The following is a 15,255-nucleotide window of genomic DNA, read 5'->3' on the forward strand; positions in this document are numbered from 1 at the left end:
CATCCTTCTTTTTCTTAAATAAATATAAATTTAAGTATAGATTGAAATATAACACTGAAAATGTGTGATGGACAGAGATTCTCCGATCCAGAGGTCTTCCATTAAGAAAATAATCTGGTGCACCCGATATCATATTGTGTACATAAATCACCTTATAATATGAATGATCATACTTATGATATCATATCATACAGACTAAAACTATTACAATAAATCTTGCTGCAATAATTTCATTATTTTATTTTTATGTCTTTACAAAATTATTTCTTTATTCAACTAAATTAAGATTGAATTCTGACTTTTTACATTTCTTTGTCTTTTGTAATTCTCTCTTCCCACCAAATATTAACCTTTCCAACTAAACCAAGTGGTAAACTGATTTAATATTATTTAAAAATTGAATAAACTTACACTATTTTTACCGTGACGTAAAGTTTTATGTATTTTGAAAAAAAACACAAGATCATAGTATTTGTTGATAAGATGAGATTTACAATATAAAGAAAATATAAAAATATATTTAAAACATTATTTCTTCATTTAATGGTAATAAACTATAAAGGAAAAGAAAGTCAAATTATAGAAAACCCTTTAATTATTATTATGAGAGTTTTGTTTTGTGGACAGTTGAGGGAATAAAATAAACCTCCTGATTAGGAATTTGAATTGAATGGGAAAAGGCGAAGTGGGAGCGAGAATCACGTCTATCCAGTAAGAAGGGAATCTTGGAAGATGGGTGTTCCACGCGCGCGCACAGGAGGTAACCGTGGGACCTAGCACAGAGTGCAGAAACCCAGCAGGGAGAGTGGCGCGGAGAGAGTGCGGATGCATTTGAGATGAGGTCCACAGAGGAAGAGAGGAGAGTGAGGTTTGGGAGTTGGTGGTGTGTGTGTGACTCAGACAGTTCCCGTGTGACTCAGCCTCTTCCTGACCTCTCCCTCTTCTCCCTTTTATCTTAATTCTCACTCACCCACTCCATTCCATTTCTATCCTCCACACACTCACTCTCATCACTCTCTTGCCATGGCGCTGCACTCCGTCTCTTCCGTTCCGCACCTGCTGCGCCTCTCTGAGCCATTTCCTTCCCTCCACAACGCTCATGTCCTCCTCGACCTCGCTCCTCTCCGCCGCAAACCTAAGCGCCGCACTCGCAAATTGAAAGCGTTTCCCTCGCCCTCGCCCTCCCCGCTATCTCATTCCACCGTCAAAGCTGTTCTCCATCTTGACCGCTCCTCCTCCGACAACCGTCTCCATGCTTCGCCTGTTTCCTTTTCTTCCGATTCCAAACCGCAGGTCTGCTTTTGCTTTCCTGTACCATTTTTTTATTGCTTTTCTGTTTCGTAATCTTTCATGAGATGAGAAGTTGTGGATCGGAAGATTGAACGGTGGAGGAAAACGCTGTCGGATTGTTCTACAGTCAATCGCGTCAACGTGTAGACAATATCGCGAGAGAATGAAAATCAGAAGTTAACGCATGAGAACTCTAAGGAACTTTATACAAGCTCATTTGGCTGATATGATTATTCACGATCATTTTGATTTTTGATATGAAGGTTTCTCAGTACTTTACGCTATAAGCAGGGAAGTTTCTAAAGCAAAATGGCACGGTTATTTCGTTGGCAGGAGAATGTTTTGTGTAGCGAATTTCCTAGACCTAATTGCTGTTCATTTGGAAGAGGAAAAGTGTTTTGTTGGAACTCTTGATTTCTTTTTACCTAGAGATAACTTCAGAGAACTTGGGATAAAAAGGACATTCCAAAAGTGATTCCGTCTTCATCTGGAAAGAGAATTTGTATAACCAGAAAACTGGAGGCAAGAGAACAAGTCCTCAACTGAATGTTTTTAATAGAATCCCTGTAAAAAACTCCTTAAAGCAAACAACCAAATAGACATCAATCACGAAGGCCAAGGCAAGGAATAGAGGTTTCCTTTACCCAATTAGTAACAGTCAGCTGCCAGGCTCTAGAGCTTACCACTGATGAAGTTTTTTAATTAATTAATTAATTAATTTTATATATATATTAGTATGGAATGCATTCTACATCAGGTTCCCCCGATTGCATTTGTTAGAAATGTATTGGAGATGTTAATCATATCATATATAGAATAAAAGCAAGCCACCAAGCTGAGTGTTATTTTTTAAACGTACTCTTGTTTGTTCTTTCAATTTTGTTTAAATGATGGTTTAGCAAATGTACAAAGCTGAGTGTTATTTTTTAAACGTACTCTTGTTTGTTCTTTCAATTTTGTTTAAATGATGGTTTAGCAAATGTACAGCAAAACAAGTGTCGAAGAGAGTGTCATTTCATGAATGGGTACAATTCCTTATTGACTTTGGAGGTCAAAATCAAATCCATATGCAGGATGGTAGCAATTGGTTGTACGTGAATGTACCCTTTTTTGTTTGTTTTTCAATGTGCTTTTTTGGTATTATACCCTTGGTTGGAAACCACATTGGACCACAGGTCTACAAATAATCTTAGTCGAGTTGGCTTGATCCATTTAAGAGTAAAAACCTCTCCCAATACATATTTTGTCCATTCACAAGATACAACCAAGATCCTTATCCTTACCCACATGAACCAACATTTGTTGTCTACTTTCAATTTTGTTTAAATGCTGCTTTAGCAATGGAATCTGGTTTAAGTGTGAATATGGTTTAACTATTCTATGAAAAACGTTATAAATTCTAAATAAACTTAAATATAGAATGTGTGTTACATCTTTTTCTTGTTGTATTTCAGTTTTTAATTTGCAGTTTGATTTGCAATTAATTTAAAGGGTGACTCTGGCCTGATGCATAGAATTCCAACAATTGTGGAGTCAGATTTATTTTAGAACATAATTTTTCAAATGCTTTGCTAATCAACTTTTAAATATTTTGTAATGTGATCTACACGATAACATGTTGAGTATCCTAGTCACTTGTTGGGCAGGTTGCAAACTTGGAGGACATATTATCAGAGAGAGGAGCCTGTGGGGTTGGATTCATTGCCAATTTGGAGAATAAGGGATCACATGAGATTGTCAAGGATGCTTTAAATGCTTTAAGTTGCATGGAACATCGTGGTGGTTGTGGAGCTGATAATGACTCCGGTGATGGTTCAGGGCTGATGAGTGCAGTTCCATGGGATCTACTTGACAATTGGGCCAACAAGCAAGGGATTGCTTCCTTTGATAAGTTGCACACTGGTGTTGGAATGGTTTTCTTACCCAAAGATGCACAACATCTCAATGAGGCGAAGAAAGGTCAATGTGTTCTTGTTTTGAATTTTTGATGATTAATTGAGGCCCAATTACGTCTTTTGATTGTGGTTTCCCTAAGAAAATTATGCTTAATTGTTTGTAAATTTTGTTGACTCCTTTTGCAAATTAATGTTGCATGATGTTCTCCCCGTTTTGTATAGCAAAAATTTTCTTATTTCTTATAGGAAAAAAAATCTAAGTTTTACATTGGTTATAGGGTATATATAACTGACAAAAACCTTAATCTTATGAGTCTATTTTGTAGGGTTGAATTGTACTAAACTCATTATGAGATGGTATCAAAGTCTATCTCATCCCTTACGGAAAGAGTTGCCTACCATATTATCCACACACCTAGGCATTGGTGTTGGATTGTGAGGAAATGTATTGGGAAAAACCCATTGACTAGAAATAGAGCTTGAAAAGATTATATAAGTAGGGGACCTCATCTTATAAGTTGGTTTGTGAGATTGATTCATATTCAAACTCATATTATAAGATTTCTCATTGATTGAGCATACTATTCTCTAGTTTGCTTAGTCATTGATGACATGTCATACAAGTTTATTGTTAAAGATATGTTGAAAGTCAAAATGACAATCAATCTTCAATATGCTTCGTCCTTTCAAATCATATCTTTTAACACTCCCCTTCAAGTTGGAACTTATGTATCATATGAATCAAGCTTGTTAAAAGTGGTCAGAGAGTAGAACTACTACTTAAAACAAAAATGGTTACATGACATAGCAATTGTTGGAAAGTGAAAAATGCTCAAAGGCCATGACAATTGTCAGGAAGCAAGAATGATCAAAGAACATTGATATTTCTTAGGCGTGATTTTCTCTTTTTTAAATGTAACAATTAATCTTTAATTTTGTATTTTCAAATCATATCTTTTACACCTATGAACCACAAGCTTTGTAGAACTTGTAGTTGAAGCATGTTTCAATTAAGACACTGAATAAAACAAATGAGAAGAGTACATACATTGTAAAATCTTTGTTGTTGCATCATAATTTGTGTAGTACAGCGTATGCTGTTTGATATCACTTTACTTTGTGTATCTTTGTATTTCCGTATCATTACTGTATTGAAGAGAAGCTGACCTTATATAGGAGCTTTATTTCCATTGTTAAACATGTAATTGTTTTAAATCTTATGTTTATCATGTGTGGTGCTTTGTAGAGCCCTTTGCTATGGAATTTTAGTATGGATTCCTCAAAAGTATAAATCATGAAATCAGTCATAACCTTAGTTTAATCAAAACCATTTCAAATGATGAAACTCTCAACATCATACTTAAATTCCAACCATATACGCCAAATAACTGGAAGCTGAGAGCTAAAAGCTTTTTGTTGTCCGTGGAAGTCTATATCCTTTGAAATTAGTGAACAAGAGCTTCTGAATATCCTTGAGACAAACCCAATATTAATTGAAAATGTGTAAGTCTCTCCAGAGAATGGAAGCTTCTTAACAACGGAAAGCCCTTGAGATTAGCAATATTTGCACCTGTACCCTGCTTATTTTAGAACTAAAGCCCACCTGCCTAGCACCTTACTTTGTTACTTTTAACAATAAGGGACCAATGTCTAATTTTTAAAAGTAAAGGGTTTTACTCTATTGGAGATCCCTCATCGATTAAAGATATGACTAAATTATAATATATAATCTCATATTGTAAGTTGGTTTTGTGAGGTTGAATTAAACTTAAAATCCACTTTCTAGTATTTGAAACCTATCCAAGCAAGATTTGTTGAGCCGATCATGCCACTCTCTATTGGACCACCTAAAAATACCTATTCCAAGTTTGAAATGTCTAGTTCTTGGCGTGAGGGGATGTGTTGGAAATCCCACATCAACTAAAGATATTACCAAATTATAATATATAATATATAATTGGGTGTAAATATCAACCTATAAGTTAGTTTTGTAATGTTGAAGTAAACTTAAAGTCTGTTTTCTAAGATGGTATCAAAGTCCATTCTAGCAAGGTTTGTTGGACCTATTGTGTCACCTGTTATTAGGCTAGTTATTATGCCACTATCGAATCACTCACAAATATTTAGTCTCATGTTAGAGATGTCTTGTTCTTGTTATGAGAGTGTGTTGGAAATCCTACATTAACGAGATATATGACCAAATTATACATCTAGTAAGCCAATTTTGTGAGGTTGAGTGAAACAGTGAAAATCTGAAAATAAGATTTCTAATAAAATAAAATATACCAAAAGTTTTTACAATAGGCCCATTATGCAAGTGTATAGTTGGAAAGGAAAAAGAGGGCAACAAAATGATAATGAGCCTTGATATAAAGGCCTGCAAGTGTATGAAAGTAGAAATAAAAAGGTTGAACAAAGAAGAATTGGTTGGGGGAGGGGTACAAAGGGAAATCATGTTTATTGCTCAAGTGTGATATTCTCTTTGCCCAATTATTCATTGCTTTAGCCCATGACTGCTTCTTTATAGAATAGGCAACACATATGAGCATAATAAAATTCTAAGTAATAAAAAGTTGAGTTGAAAGGGTAAATGTTTTAGAAAACGATGTGGGGAAATGCTCTTTCCCGTATATATATTGAAGGCTATATACAAATCATGTCATGAACAGTTTTGATGGAGTAAGCATATATTTGCAGACATGCTAAGGTTTGTTAACCTCTCATTTAGATTCAAATGTTCAAGGTGGTTAATGTTTAAGTTTAGGGATGTCTATATGAAATTTCTCCGTTTATTTTGTTTCTCTATTTTTTTAATTCTGAGGACTTTTACTACCCTTCATTCTTATTACTAGTTACTCTTTGAAGAAAAAGAAGCTTGTACATGACCATGCAAACATGCTTTGGCAACACTAGTGGTGTATCTTGTCTTCATAAATACGTTGTGTGCATGATAAATGGTCAATTGTGTTATATTAGTTTACATTCTCTTGAATGGGCCAATGTGAGTTTTTCACTCTAATACCATGTTTATGTTCTGACATGTATTTTAATTTTTTGTTTAGTTATCGTAAATACTTTTCAGCAAGAAGGTCTTGAGGTTCTTGGTTGGAGGCCTGTTCCTGTAAATACTTCTGTTGTAGGTTATTATGCAAAGGAGACCATGCCCAATATACAGCAGGTATTTGTTAAGATTGTGAAAGAAGAAAATGTTGATGACATTGAACGAGAACTGTACATCTGTCGGAAATTGATTGAAAAAGCAGTAAGCTCAGAAAGTTGGGGAAATGAGCTTTATTTCTGTTCTTTATCCAATCAAACCATAGTTTACAAAGGGATGCTTCGCTCAGAAGTGCTGGGGTTATTTTATTCCGATCTTCAAAATGATCTTTACAAGTCCCCTTTTGCCATTTATCATCGAAGGTACAGCACAAATACTAGTCCCAGATGGCCTCTTGCACAACCAATGAGGCTTCTTGGTCATAATGGAGAAATCAACACCATACAGGTTGAGTTTTAATGGCATTTAAAAGGGCTATAAATTTTTTCTTTTGATTGATTTATGAAATTTCCACATATTTTGCGCAGGGGAACTTGAATTGGATGCAATCACGAGAACCATCATTGAAGTCACCTGTATGGAGAGGTCGTGAAAATGAAATTCGTCCTTATGGAAATCCTAAGGCATCAGACTCAGCAAATCTTGACAGTACTGCAGAGGTATGTCAATAATGGAATATAAAATTATTAATCCCTTCTGCTTGAGGATCTCGATAATAATGATTCATTTTGGAATTTATTGTTGAAAAATTTAAAATATATGATCCTTTTACACTTATGGTTCCTATACTTGTAATGCTATCTTTTATTTCAAATTATTTTTCATAATCCAATTTTTAAAATTTCAATATATCAAAGTTATATTTATATCTTGATATGAATGGTCTACTATGGTTCAGTTATTGATAAGAAGTGGAAGAAGTCCTGAGGAAGCCATGATGATTCTTGTTCCAGAGGCTTATAAAAATCATCCAACTCTGACAATCAAATATCCTGAGGTATTTGTTTTATGTAGCTGACGTGTTAAATCTCATGGTTGTGAATCCTGGCTTGTTATTGCATGTTCTGTCAACTTTATTTTTCCAAATAAGAAAAGCAAGTTCTGTCAGTTTTTCATTTACTGTAAATCATAGTTTCTATTATTGCTTTTTGTTTCTCAAATAATACAAAAATCTGCAGAGAGATGCATGATTGAAGAACAATTTTGGTTGCTTGAAATTTATTACTATTTATTTATAATGTGAGTTATTAATGGAAATACAAAATTTAAGGAAGTTTTATATATTTGGATAAAATGTGTTTTAGCAATTTTTGGTCAAAATTGGTCTTAATTCCTATATTTTAGAAATGGAGATTTCAGTTTTTGTATCTTTGATAGTTGATAAATTTTGTCCCTCTGTATTGTTCTTAGGAAGTATACTTTGGTGAGGGACAGAATTCATCAATTATAAAAAATATAAGGACCAAACTCATTGTTTTAATGTATAGGGATTAAAACTAAGTTTTTACTGAAAATTGAGGGACCTAAATCATACTTTTTCTCTATAGCTTTTGTTCTGTATGCTGACAATCTAAATAGGGTTGAAACCCACTTAATATTTGGCAAGGTTTTGATTTTATGACTCCCAATTTGTGTTGTGCTGTATCTTGTCTCTTTTCAGTTCTCGGTATGATCCCATTAAGTTTTGATGAGATAGAAAGAAAGGGAGAAGTAATTGTAGACAGTTAGAATTAAAACAGTGATGTGGTTAGTTAGAGGGAATCATTTACTGGGGATTGATTGAGAGGAAATGATTCATTAAATGAATTAGAGTAATTGAATGAAAGGGGTAATCCTTTGTGAAAAGAAAACCCTTGGAGAGGAGTTCCATCTCCCGATCTCAGTTGTTGAATAAAATTATTCATTTCCTTTGTTTCTATCAATTTCTCATTTCTCTTTTTCTGTATTCATAACTAACAACCTTGATTTTTTCTTTATTAAAAATCTGAATATCTTGATTTTTCAAATGATCAACATTTGAAGTAAAGGACAAGTTATGAAAGTAAAACCAAAGTTAAATAAAATTTACCTACCCATTATGATGTAAATTCATAACTGAATCTAAGAAGTAAAAAGGACTTAGTAACTATTAGAATGACTTATCTAGAGTGTTTTTGGCCCTTGTCCCCTTAAGATGAATGCTTTCAGTTCTTATTCCTCATGCCTGCTCTTAAAAGTGCAGTCTGTCATGTTTGTTGCATCTTATCTTTTATTTCTTACAATCTTTTGAACCAATTATTTTCAAATTCTGCATGGAAGTGTCCTTACTGTTGCTTTTACTTCTTAGGCGATTGACTTCTATGACTACTACAAGGGTCAGATGGAAGCTTGGGATGGACCAGCCTTGCTTTTGTTCAGGTATGAATGCTTAAAAAATAATCCATGGGAACATGGTTGCGTTGTTCGTCTATCACTGTATCCTATTCATATCAAGTGACGGAAAAAAATTCAGTAGCACTAGTCTGCAAGGTGTGGTTACTAGAAACTGATAGCAAAACCAGAATTTAATGGTCCTAATCCATGTAACATATAAGCTTTGTGAAGGGGAGAAGGGTTAGGTGTCCCAGAAAAACTTTGCTATGTGATTATTGTTTTACTCTCATGTAGCAACTCTTCTTTAATGAACTAAATTTTCTTGATTACATATTGTTTTGTAATGTGATTCTTGATTGATTTTAATGGTTATTGGCTATAGTAGTGTTTAATGGGGTATCCAGTGTGAATATAATGTAGTAGTTAGGAAAAAAAATTATTCTTTGGATCTTTTTGTCATGCCATTTTTACATCATGTTAATATTTACCATTGTTTCTGCTTTTTTTAGAGAAAATCACTGTAGATCTGAATTTAATTATGGGCCGCTCATTTTCCTTGACAAACAGTTTTTCCATTGCTTAGTAAATTTACTTGTAGGACATAGGTATAAATAATACTTTTAGTTTTAATTTAACCAGAAGTTATCATTTTGTGGTGATTGCTGGTAATCCAATTGTTGTGTCACAGTGATGGGAAAACAGTTGGTGCATGCCTTGATCGAAATGGACTTAGACCTGCAAGGTATTGGCGAACATCAGACAATATGGTCTATGTTGCCTCTGAGGTGAAGTTCTGAACTTTTATCTCCTCTAATTAATATAATGTAGTAAGATCATGCTGTTCAGATGACAGTTTTACTCTATTTTCTAAATTTAGAAATTTTAGGTGAAGATATCTTTTGGCTCCATTTGAACTTGGAAAAGCAAAGATTTGTTCAACTTCATCTTACTAAATCTTCTATTATCTCACCTTGTGTCATTTTCTTTGGTGCATTAAAATTAAACTGTTATGTGCCTTTTGCTGGTGGCTTTCCAATTAATACCACATTAAGTATTTAGATTAAACAAAGATGAACAGTATTTCAGATATTAGTATCTGACCTTTCTTCTATTCTTTTGTTCGTGCACATGATCTTGCTTTGCCTCTGATGTTTTTACTTTATTGTATGACTCTTACTTAAGGATAATGATAAATATAAAACAATTTGGTCTGTTTAAAACATTTATTTGAAAATTGGCATATCCTGAACTTATGTGCAGTATGACAATCGCAGTTCTGAAGCCATAAGTTCAGTTTCATGACTTTCAATTATTGTATTTAAGATATTTTACATTGTGTCATTCATTTTTAGGTTGGTGTTGTGCCAGTGGATGAATCAAAGGTTATCTTGAAAGGCCGCTTAGGTCCAGGCATGATGATAACGGTTGATTTACCTGGTGGTCAGGTTTGTACTGCAGTGTTTTCTTATTTTACCTGAACTTGTTATGTTTTCTTCTGTTATCTGCTTGTTCTTGCATTATTAATATTGATTTAAATATTTTTCGAACTTAGAAATTTTCTTTTATTTGCTGCAATGTTCCGAGTTCCCTAGTGATATAAAGTCATTAATTGAACATTTTCTATTGATTATGAAATTTTGTTTATGAACCTAAATTTTCTTCTTATTCGATTGAATTTAGAGGGTCAGAGCTTAGAGAGAAAGAGAGAACTTGAAATGAAAACACTTATTCAAGAGAAATAGTTTACTCGTTCTGCATATCATTCATGTGAGATACACAGAGACACACTCTTACAGTGGGGTCTATTTCCTAGGCCATTATTTAGATACATTTTATCACGGGATACATGAACATACTGTTTCCTAACTAAGTGCATCAACTATTATTTTTTCCAGCATATTTGACAAAAATCCTCGGGGTTTGTAGCCCTATAGAAGAATAGGGAAAATATAGTGAAGAATATACTTATTAATAGCATCCCAACCTTGGGATGCTATAGGATGCAAAGAACAGAGCTGTTTTTTTGGCAACCCTTGCAGCTAACTATGTATGTATGTATGTATATAACTATAACTATAACCAACTCTAAAGTTAGTTATAATCTCAATTGTTGATTTTATAATTGGTGGCTTAGTTAAGTCCCCAATCCACCTTCTTTCTCTTTTTGCATGCACTTTGTTCTGTCAATTGTTTGCATATCCTCTATTCCTTTAGTTCTAATGGAAGTCTTCGGAAAGGTTTGTGTCCTTCATCTGCCTTTATTCTGTTTCATTCTTTATTTTGTGTGTGTCATAGGTCCTCATTCTGTTCTCCTGCTGACACCATCTGTTCAATATGAATGTTCTGTCTGATGTTTTCCTCCCAAATTTCATTGGATTGGACATCCTAATAGAGTTGTAGCATTCTACTTGGATGCTTACACTTAATTTCTTGATATCTGTTCAATGGTTAAGACTACATCATATGAGATTCAGTCGTATAAGAGATTTAAGAATTTCCTGTCAAAGCAAATGAATTAAAGTTTTACAAGTTTTCAAGAAATTCCATGTGAGTGTATCTTCTGTTTGACAATGTTATTGGTTGGTTACGTTGTTACAACTGTCAGTGTCTGTTCTGTTTTAGTGAAACTGTTTGTGAGACAGTTACCATAGTTTGTTTCGTATATTGTTAGTATAGCTGTTTTGGTTAGTTATAATATTAATAACTAACTTGTCTTGTAACTGAGCTTTGCTATATAGAGTTTTAGTATTCTTTTTGTATCTTTGAACTTTACACAATAAAATCATTGTATCAGGGTTTTCTATCATTCTACCCATAAAAAATTCACTAAGATCATTTTGTAATACTGTTATATAGCTAATTGATTAATAAAATCCATTTATAGTTTTACCTCAATTATGATAAAGTAATAATATATGGGGTGGAGGGTCATGGTCTGAATTTGAAATTGTGGTTGCCCATCCCTGTGTTCTTATAGTAATATTTTTAAATAGTTAATGTTTTGTTTGCTGTAAAAAGTAGTATATACTTTTGTGGCGTTATTTTACATTCCAAATGTTTTTTGTGGTAGGTCTATGAGAATATGGAGGTTAAAAAACGAGTAGCCTTATCAAAACCATATGGGAACTGGGTCAAGGAAAATTTGCGGTCTTTGAAGCCTGGGAACTTCCTTTCAACCTCTGTGATGGACAATGAGGCAGTATTAAGAAACCAACAGTGAGAGTTCTGTGCAGATATTACGTTTTTTATCCTTGATGACAAAATGTCTGTTTTTAAGTGTTTCTATTTATATATCCTATCAAATCCATTGCTTTACACACTGCTATTGCTAAGCATTCTATGTGATGAGGTTCTCTATTTTTCTTACTCTTTATGAGGGTCATGAATTGTGATTTAAACTCTTAGAATTTGGGCTTAGAGCTAAACAAACCTCACAATTGATCTGTAGGGTGAGGACCATTTGGGTTTTATGTAAGGTGACTGTAATTAAGGAATCTTTCCCTAGATAAACAATAAAATAAATTCCTTTTGGAGTGAAATATTCTTCCCTAGATATGATAGTTGAAACCTGGGGTGTCAGCCTAGCTGAGATGTCAGGTTTCATTGTGATGCCTAACATGAGTTTTATAAAAAAAAGAAATACTCTTCCCTAGGATGTAGGAAAAATGATCTTTATGTGTAAAATTTTATTTTTCAAGATTGAGAACTTGAACCCAAAGCAGCAGTCTTGGTGATGGATGTAAGAGTTGAGAATAGATTTGGGAGGAAATATGAAGATAGTATTTGAAGGATCAACTGGTGTCCAGTAAAGGCTGAAAACAGGAGTCTTCAGCGAAGAGTTATGGAGGAATGGTGTGGGAAAGCCTTAGGAAGTTCTTATACATGTGACAATATGGCCAAAGAGATCCAGGAAGGTGGCTAAAGAGACTCTTGATGGTGGTATGTAGGTGTGCTAGATAAAGTCCAGGTCAAAAGAAATTGTCATGAGGCATTGTCTTTGTGTACAAATGCAAAATATTGGGGGAAATGTAGTAGCTAAGATAGATGAATCCTTGGGCACCAGAGATGTGAGGGGTAATTGTAGGCTTGCTTAATGCAGGGAAAGAAAGGAGACTTGGCTGAAGTTTTGATGCAGTAAGGATGCAGAAGGTAAAGTCTGGGTAATAGAAGAAGTATTAGAGATGCCAAACGGAAAAGTAGTTGAATCAAATAACATAGCCATTGAGGTATGGAAGGATTTGGGTGAGAAAGGTATTAGTTTGCTTTGCTCAAAGTTAGATTACGGAATTGTGGTTGAAGAAAATGTTGGAAGAGTGGAGCAGTGTTCTTTATCTCTATTTATAAGAACAAGGTATATATTACAAAATTGCTCAAATTATATGGGGATAAAGTTCATGAATTATACTTTTGAATGAGACAATTTAATCTATAAGATAGTGGGCTCACATTGCGAGAAGTCCCTTCTCTAGCAGCTGAGTGTGAAATGTTTAAGCATTTCAACATTCCTAACTTAAAAAGGAAAATTTAGGAAACATACTTTGCCAGTAGTTACACAGTTTTAAGTATTTGGTGCCCATTATACAGAACGATTTAGAAATAGAAGTGGATGGGTGGAATGGAGGGGTGCTTTGGGAGCTATCTGTGGCAAAAAGGTGTATTTCTCAAGTTTAGAAGAAAAATTTATTGCATTTTGTAAGACTACCAATGTTGTATGGAACTGAATGTTGGGTGATGAAAAGCCATAAAGAGAAGAAACTTAATGATGCAAACATGAGAATGTTGCTTTTGTTGAGTGCGTATACTGGACAAAACATAATTAGGAATGAATGAAATGGAGAAAAAAATAGGGGTAGCACGTTTGGTAGAAAAGATGGTAGAAATCCGCCTTAGGTTGTTTACACCTGTGTACAGAAGACTTATAAAATACCTAGTGGGTAGAGTAGATCAAAATGCTGGCAGTCCCTTCTCTAGCAGCAGAGGGAGACTGAGAAAACCTGTAAGTGAAACTGTTAAGAATGATTTAGAAGTCAGTAGTTTGTCTATAGACATGACTTATTGTTGATAGGACATTATGGCATTGCCTAATTCATATAGCAAACCTCTCCTAGTGGGTTTTATTGTTGTTGCTATTATCTTTTGTTTTATCAAGATCAACTTTAGTGGATTGTAGCTGGTTTCCATAAGCTAATGCTGAATGTCCTATAAGCTAATGTTCTATACCATGTTGATAAGAAAGTGTTTGCTTTTTTACTGAAGCTTAGAATACAACATCCTATATGGCTGTTACTCTTCTGATCTTTGGTACTACCACCAGGGCATTTGGCTACTCTAGTGAAGATGTCCAGATGGTGATTGAAAGTATGGCTTCTCAAGGAAAGGAGCCCACATTTTGCATGGGAGATGATATTCCACTGGCAGCATTGTCTCAGAAACCTCACATGCTTTTTGATTATTTCAAGCAACGGTTTGCACAGGTAAGCTAGAGTACTTTCCTACAATTTCTTTTAGAATTGATTTGCTCTGTTATCCTACAGTTTTGCAATGGTAGTGGAAAGCTACTTATCTCATTTGTCTTGATCATGTTTACTGTAAAATGTGTTATTGTTTGTTCACAATGTCATGGGATGTATGTCATTGCATGATACTGTTTGTCTGTATTATTCATTGTATGTCACTGCGTAGGCTCTCTGCACTTCCCTATCTATTTGTGTGTTTCTATATTTCTGGACTCAAATCACTAATGCCAGATGAGCTGAGGTAATGTATTGGAAAGCTTTCTTGCTGTCATAGATTTATACACCTGTACTGTATCTCATTTGTTCTACGTGCATTTGTTTTGAGAATGGTGTGTTCTTTTCTTTCTTTCATTAGTTTCTCGGGGGTGGGGTGTGACACATGGGAAACTGTTCCGATGAAAGGTTATTCTATTATGCATCACTTAAATCATGATAGATGATCTTGTTGAAGTGAATTATGAACTAGAAAAGCCTTTGATATGATCACTAGGATTTGGATGCCTTGATTGTTAGGAATTTAGCACAATAGGAGAGTCCAACCCAAAAAAGAATAGGCCATTAGGTGGGAGAACCTTTAGGCTTAAGTGCCACATTAAGTAGCTTATCCTACTCAATGTGGGCTCCTAATTGACATTCAGGTATAGTTTATGGAGTGGAGTATGTCTTGTGCAGCGTCAAAGAATGATGATATAGATGACATGGACAAATTTCATATGCTTTGCTGATGCAGCCTAAGGTTGGTATGGGTTGGGTAGATATTTGAGATAAAGGGTATGTGGGGGAAATCCATCTCCTTGAGAAGAAATCAGATATTGTAAGACTTTTAATCCAGTGTTGAAAACTAACACAGGAATATATCTTTTGAATATACTTTACTGAATATTGTTCAGAGAAAAGAGAAATGACTATTTGTATACTCCACACAGGAATCTTGAACTGATTGGATTTGATATTCTAAATTTATGACCTTTGACTCACTTTTGGATTACCTCTAATTAATTGGACTCCCAAATATAAAGGTGCACCTTTTAGGCTTTATTAGTTTATCAAATACATAAAACCATGTACTCTTTAGCAGTTCTAGACATAAGCACATTTAGTTGACTTGATAAAATATCAATAGCACTTAATAATTATTTTTCTG

General features: G+C 34.3%; 1 protein-coding gene across 2 annotated transcripts in view; it reads left to right on the forward strand.

The window, feature by feature from the left end:
* The first annotated feature begins 625 nt into the window (after positions 1-625).
* The window catches only part of LOC137813970 (ferredoxin-dependent glutamate synthase, chloroplastic), a 29,442-nt gene continuing 14,812 nt past the window's right edge, over positions 626-15,255 (forward strand). Inside the window, exons 1-10 of one of the 2 annotated variants that reach the window (XM_068616477.1) lie at positions 626-1,293; positions 2,937-3,249; positions 6,248-6,690; positions 6,771-6,902; positions 7,142-7,240; positions 8,570-8,640; positions 9,284-9,380; positions 9,948-10,040; positions 11,666-11,811; positions 13,910-14,069. In XM_068616477.1, coding sequence (XP_068472578.1) covers positions 1,024-1,293; positions 2,937-3,249; positions 6,248-6,690; positions 6,771-6,902; positions 7,142-7,240; positions 8,570-8,640; positions 9,284-9,380; positions 9,948-10,040; positions 11,666-11,811; positions 13,910-14,069 — 1,824 coding nt within the window. In that variant the 5' untranslated portion in view covers positions 626-1,023. Of the gene's footprint in view, positions 1,294-2,921; positions 3,250-6,247; positions 6,691-6,770; positions 6,903-7,141; positions 7,241-8,569; positions 8,641-9,283; positions 9,381-9,947; positions 10,041-11,665; positions 11,812-13,909; positions 14,070-15,255 lie in introns of both variants that reach the window. The other variant, XM_068616476.1, reaches the window with a different exon arrangement.

Source organism: Phaseolus vulgaris, chromosome 1 (genome assembly GCF_051622355.1).
Source record: "Phaseolus vulgaris cultivar YP4 chromosome 1, ASM5162235v1, whole genome shotgun sequence".
Taxonomy (NCBI): Eukaryota; Viridiplantae; Streptophyta; class Magnoliopsida; order Fabales; family Fabaceae; genus Phaseolus; species Phaseolus vulgaris.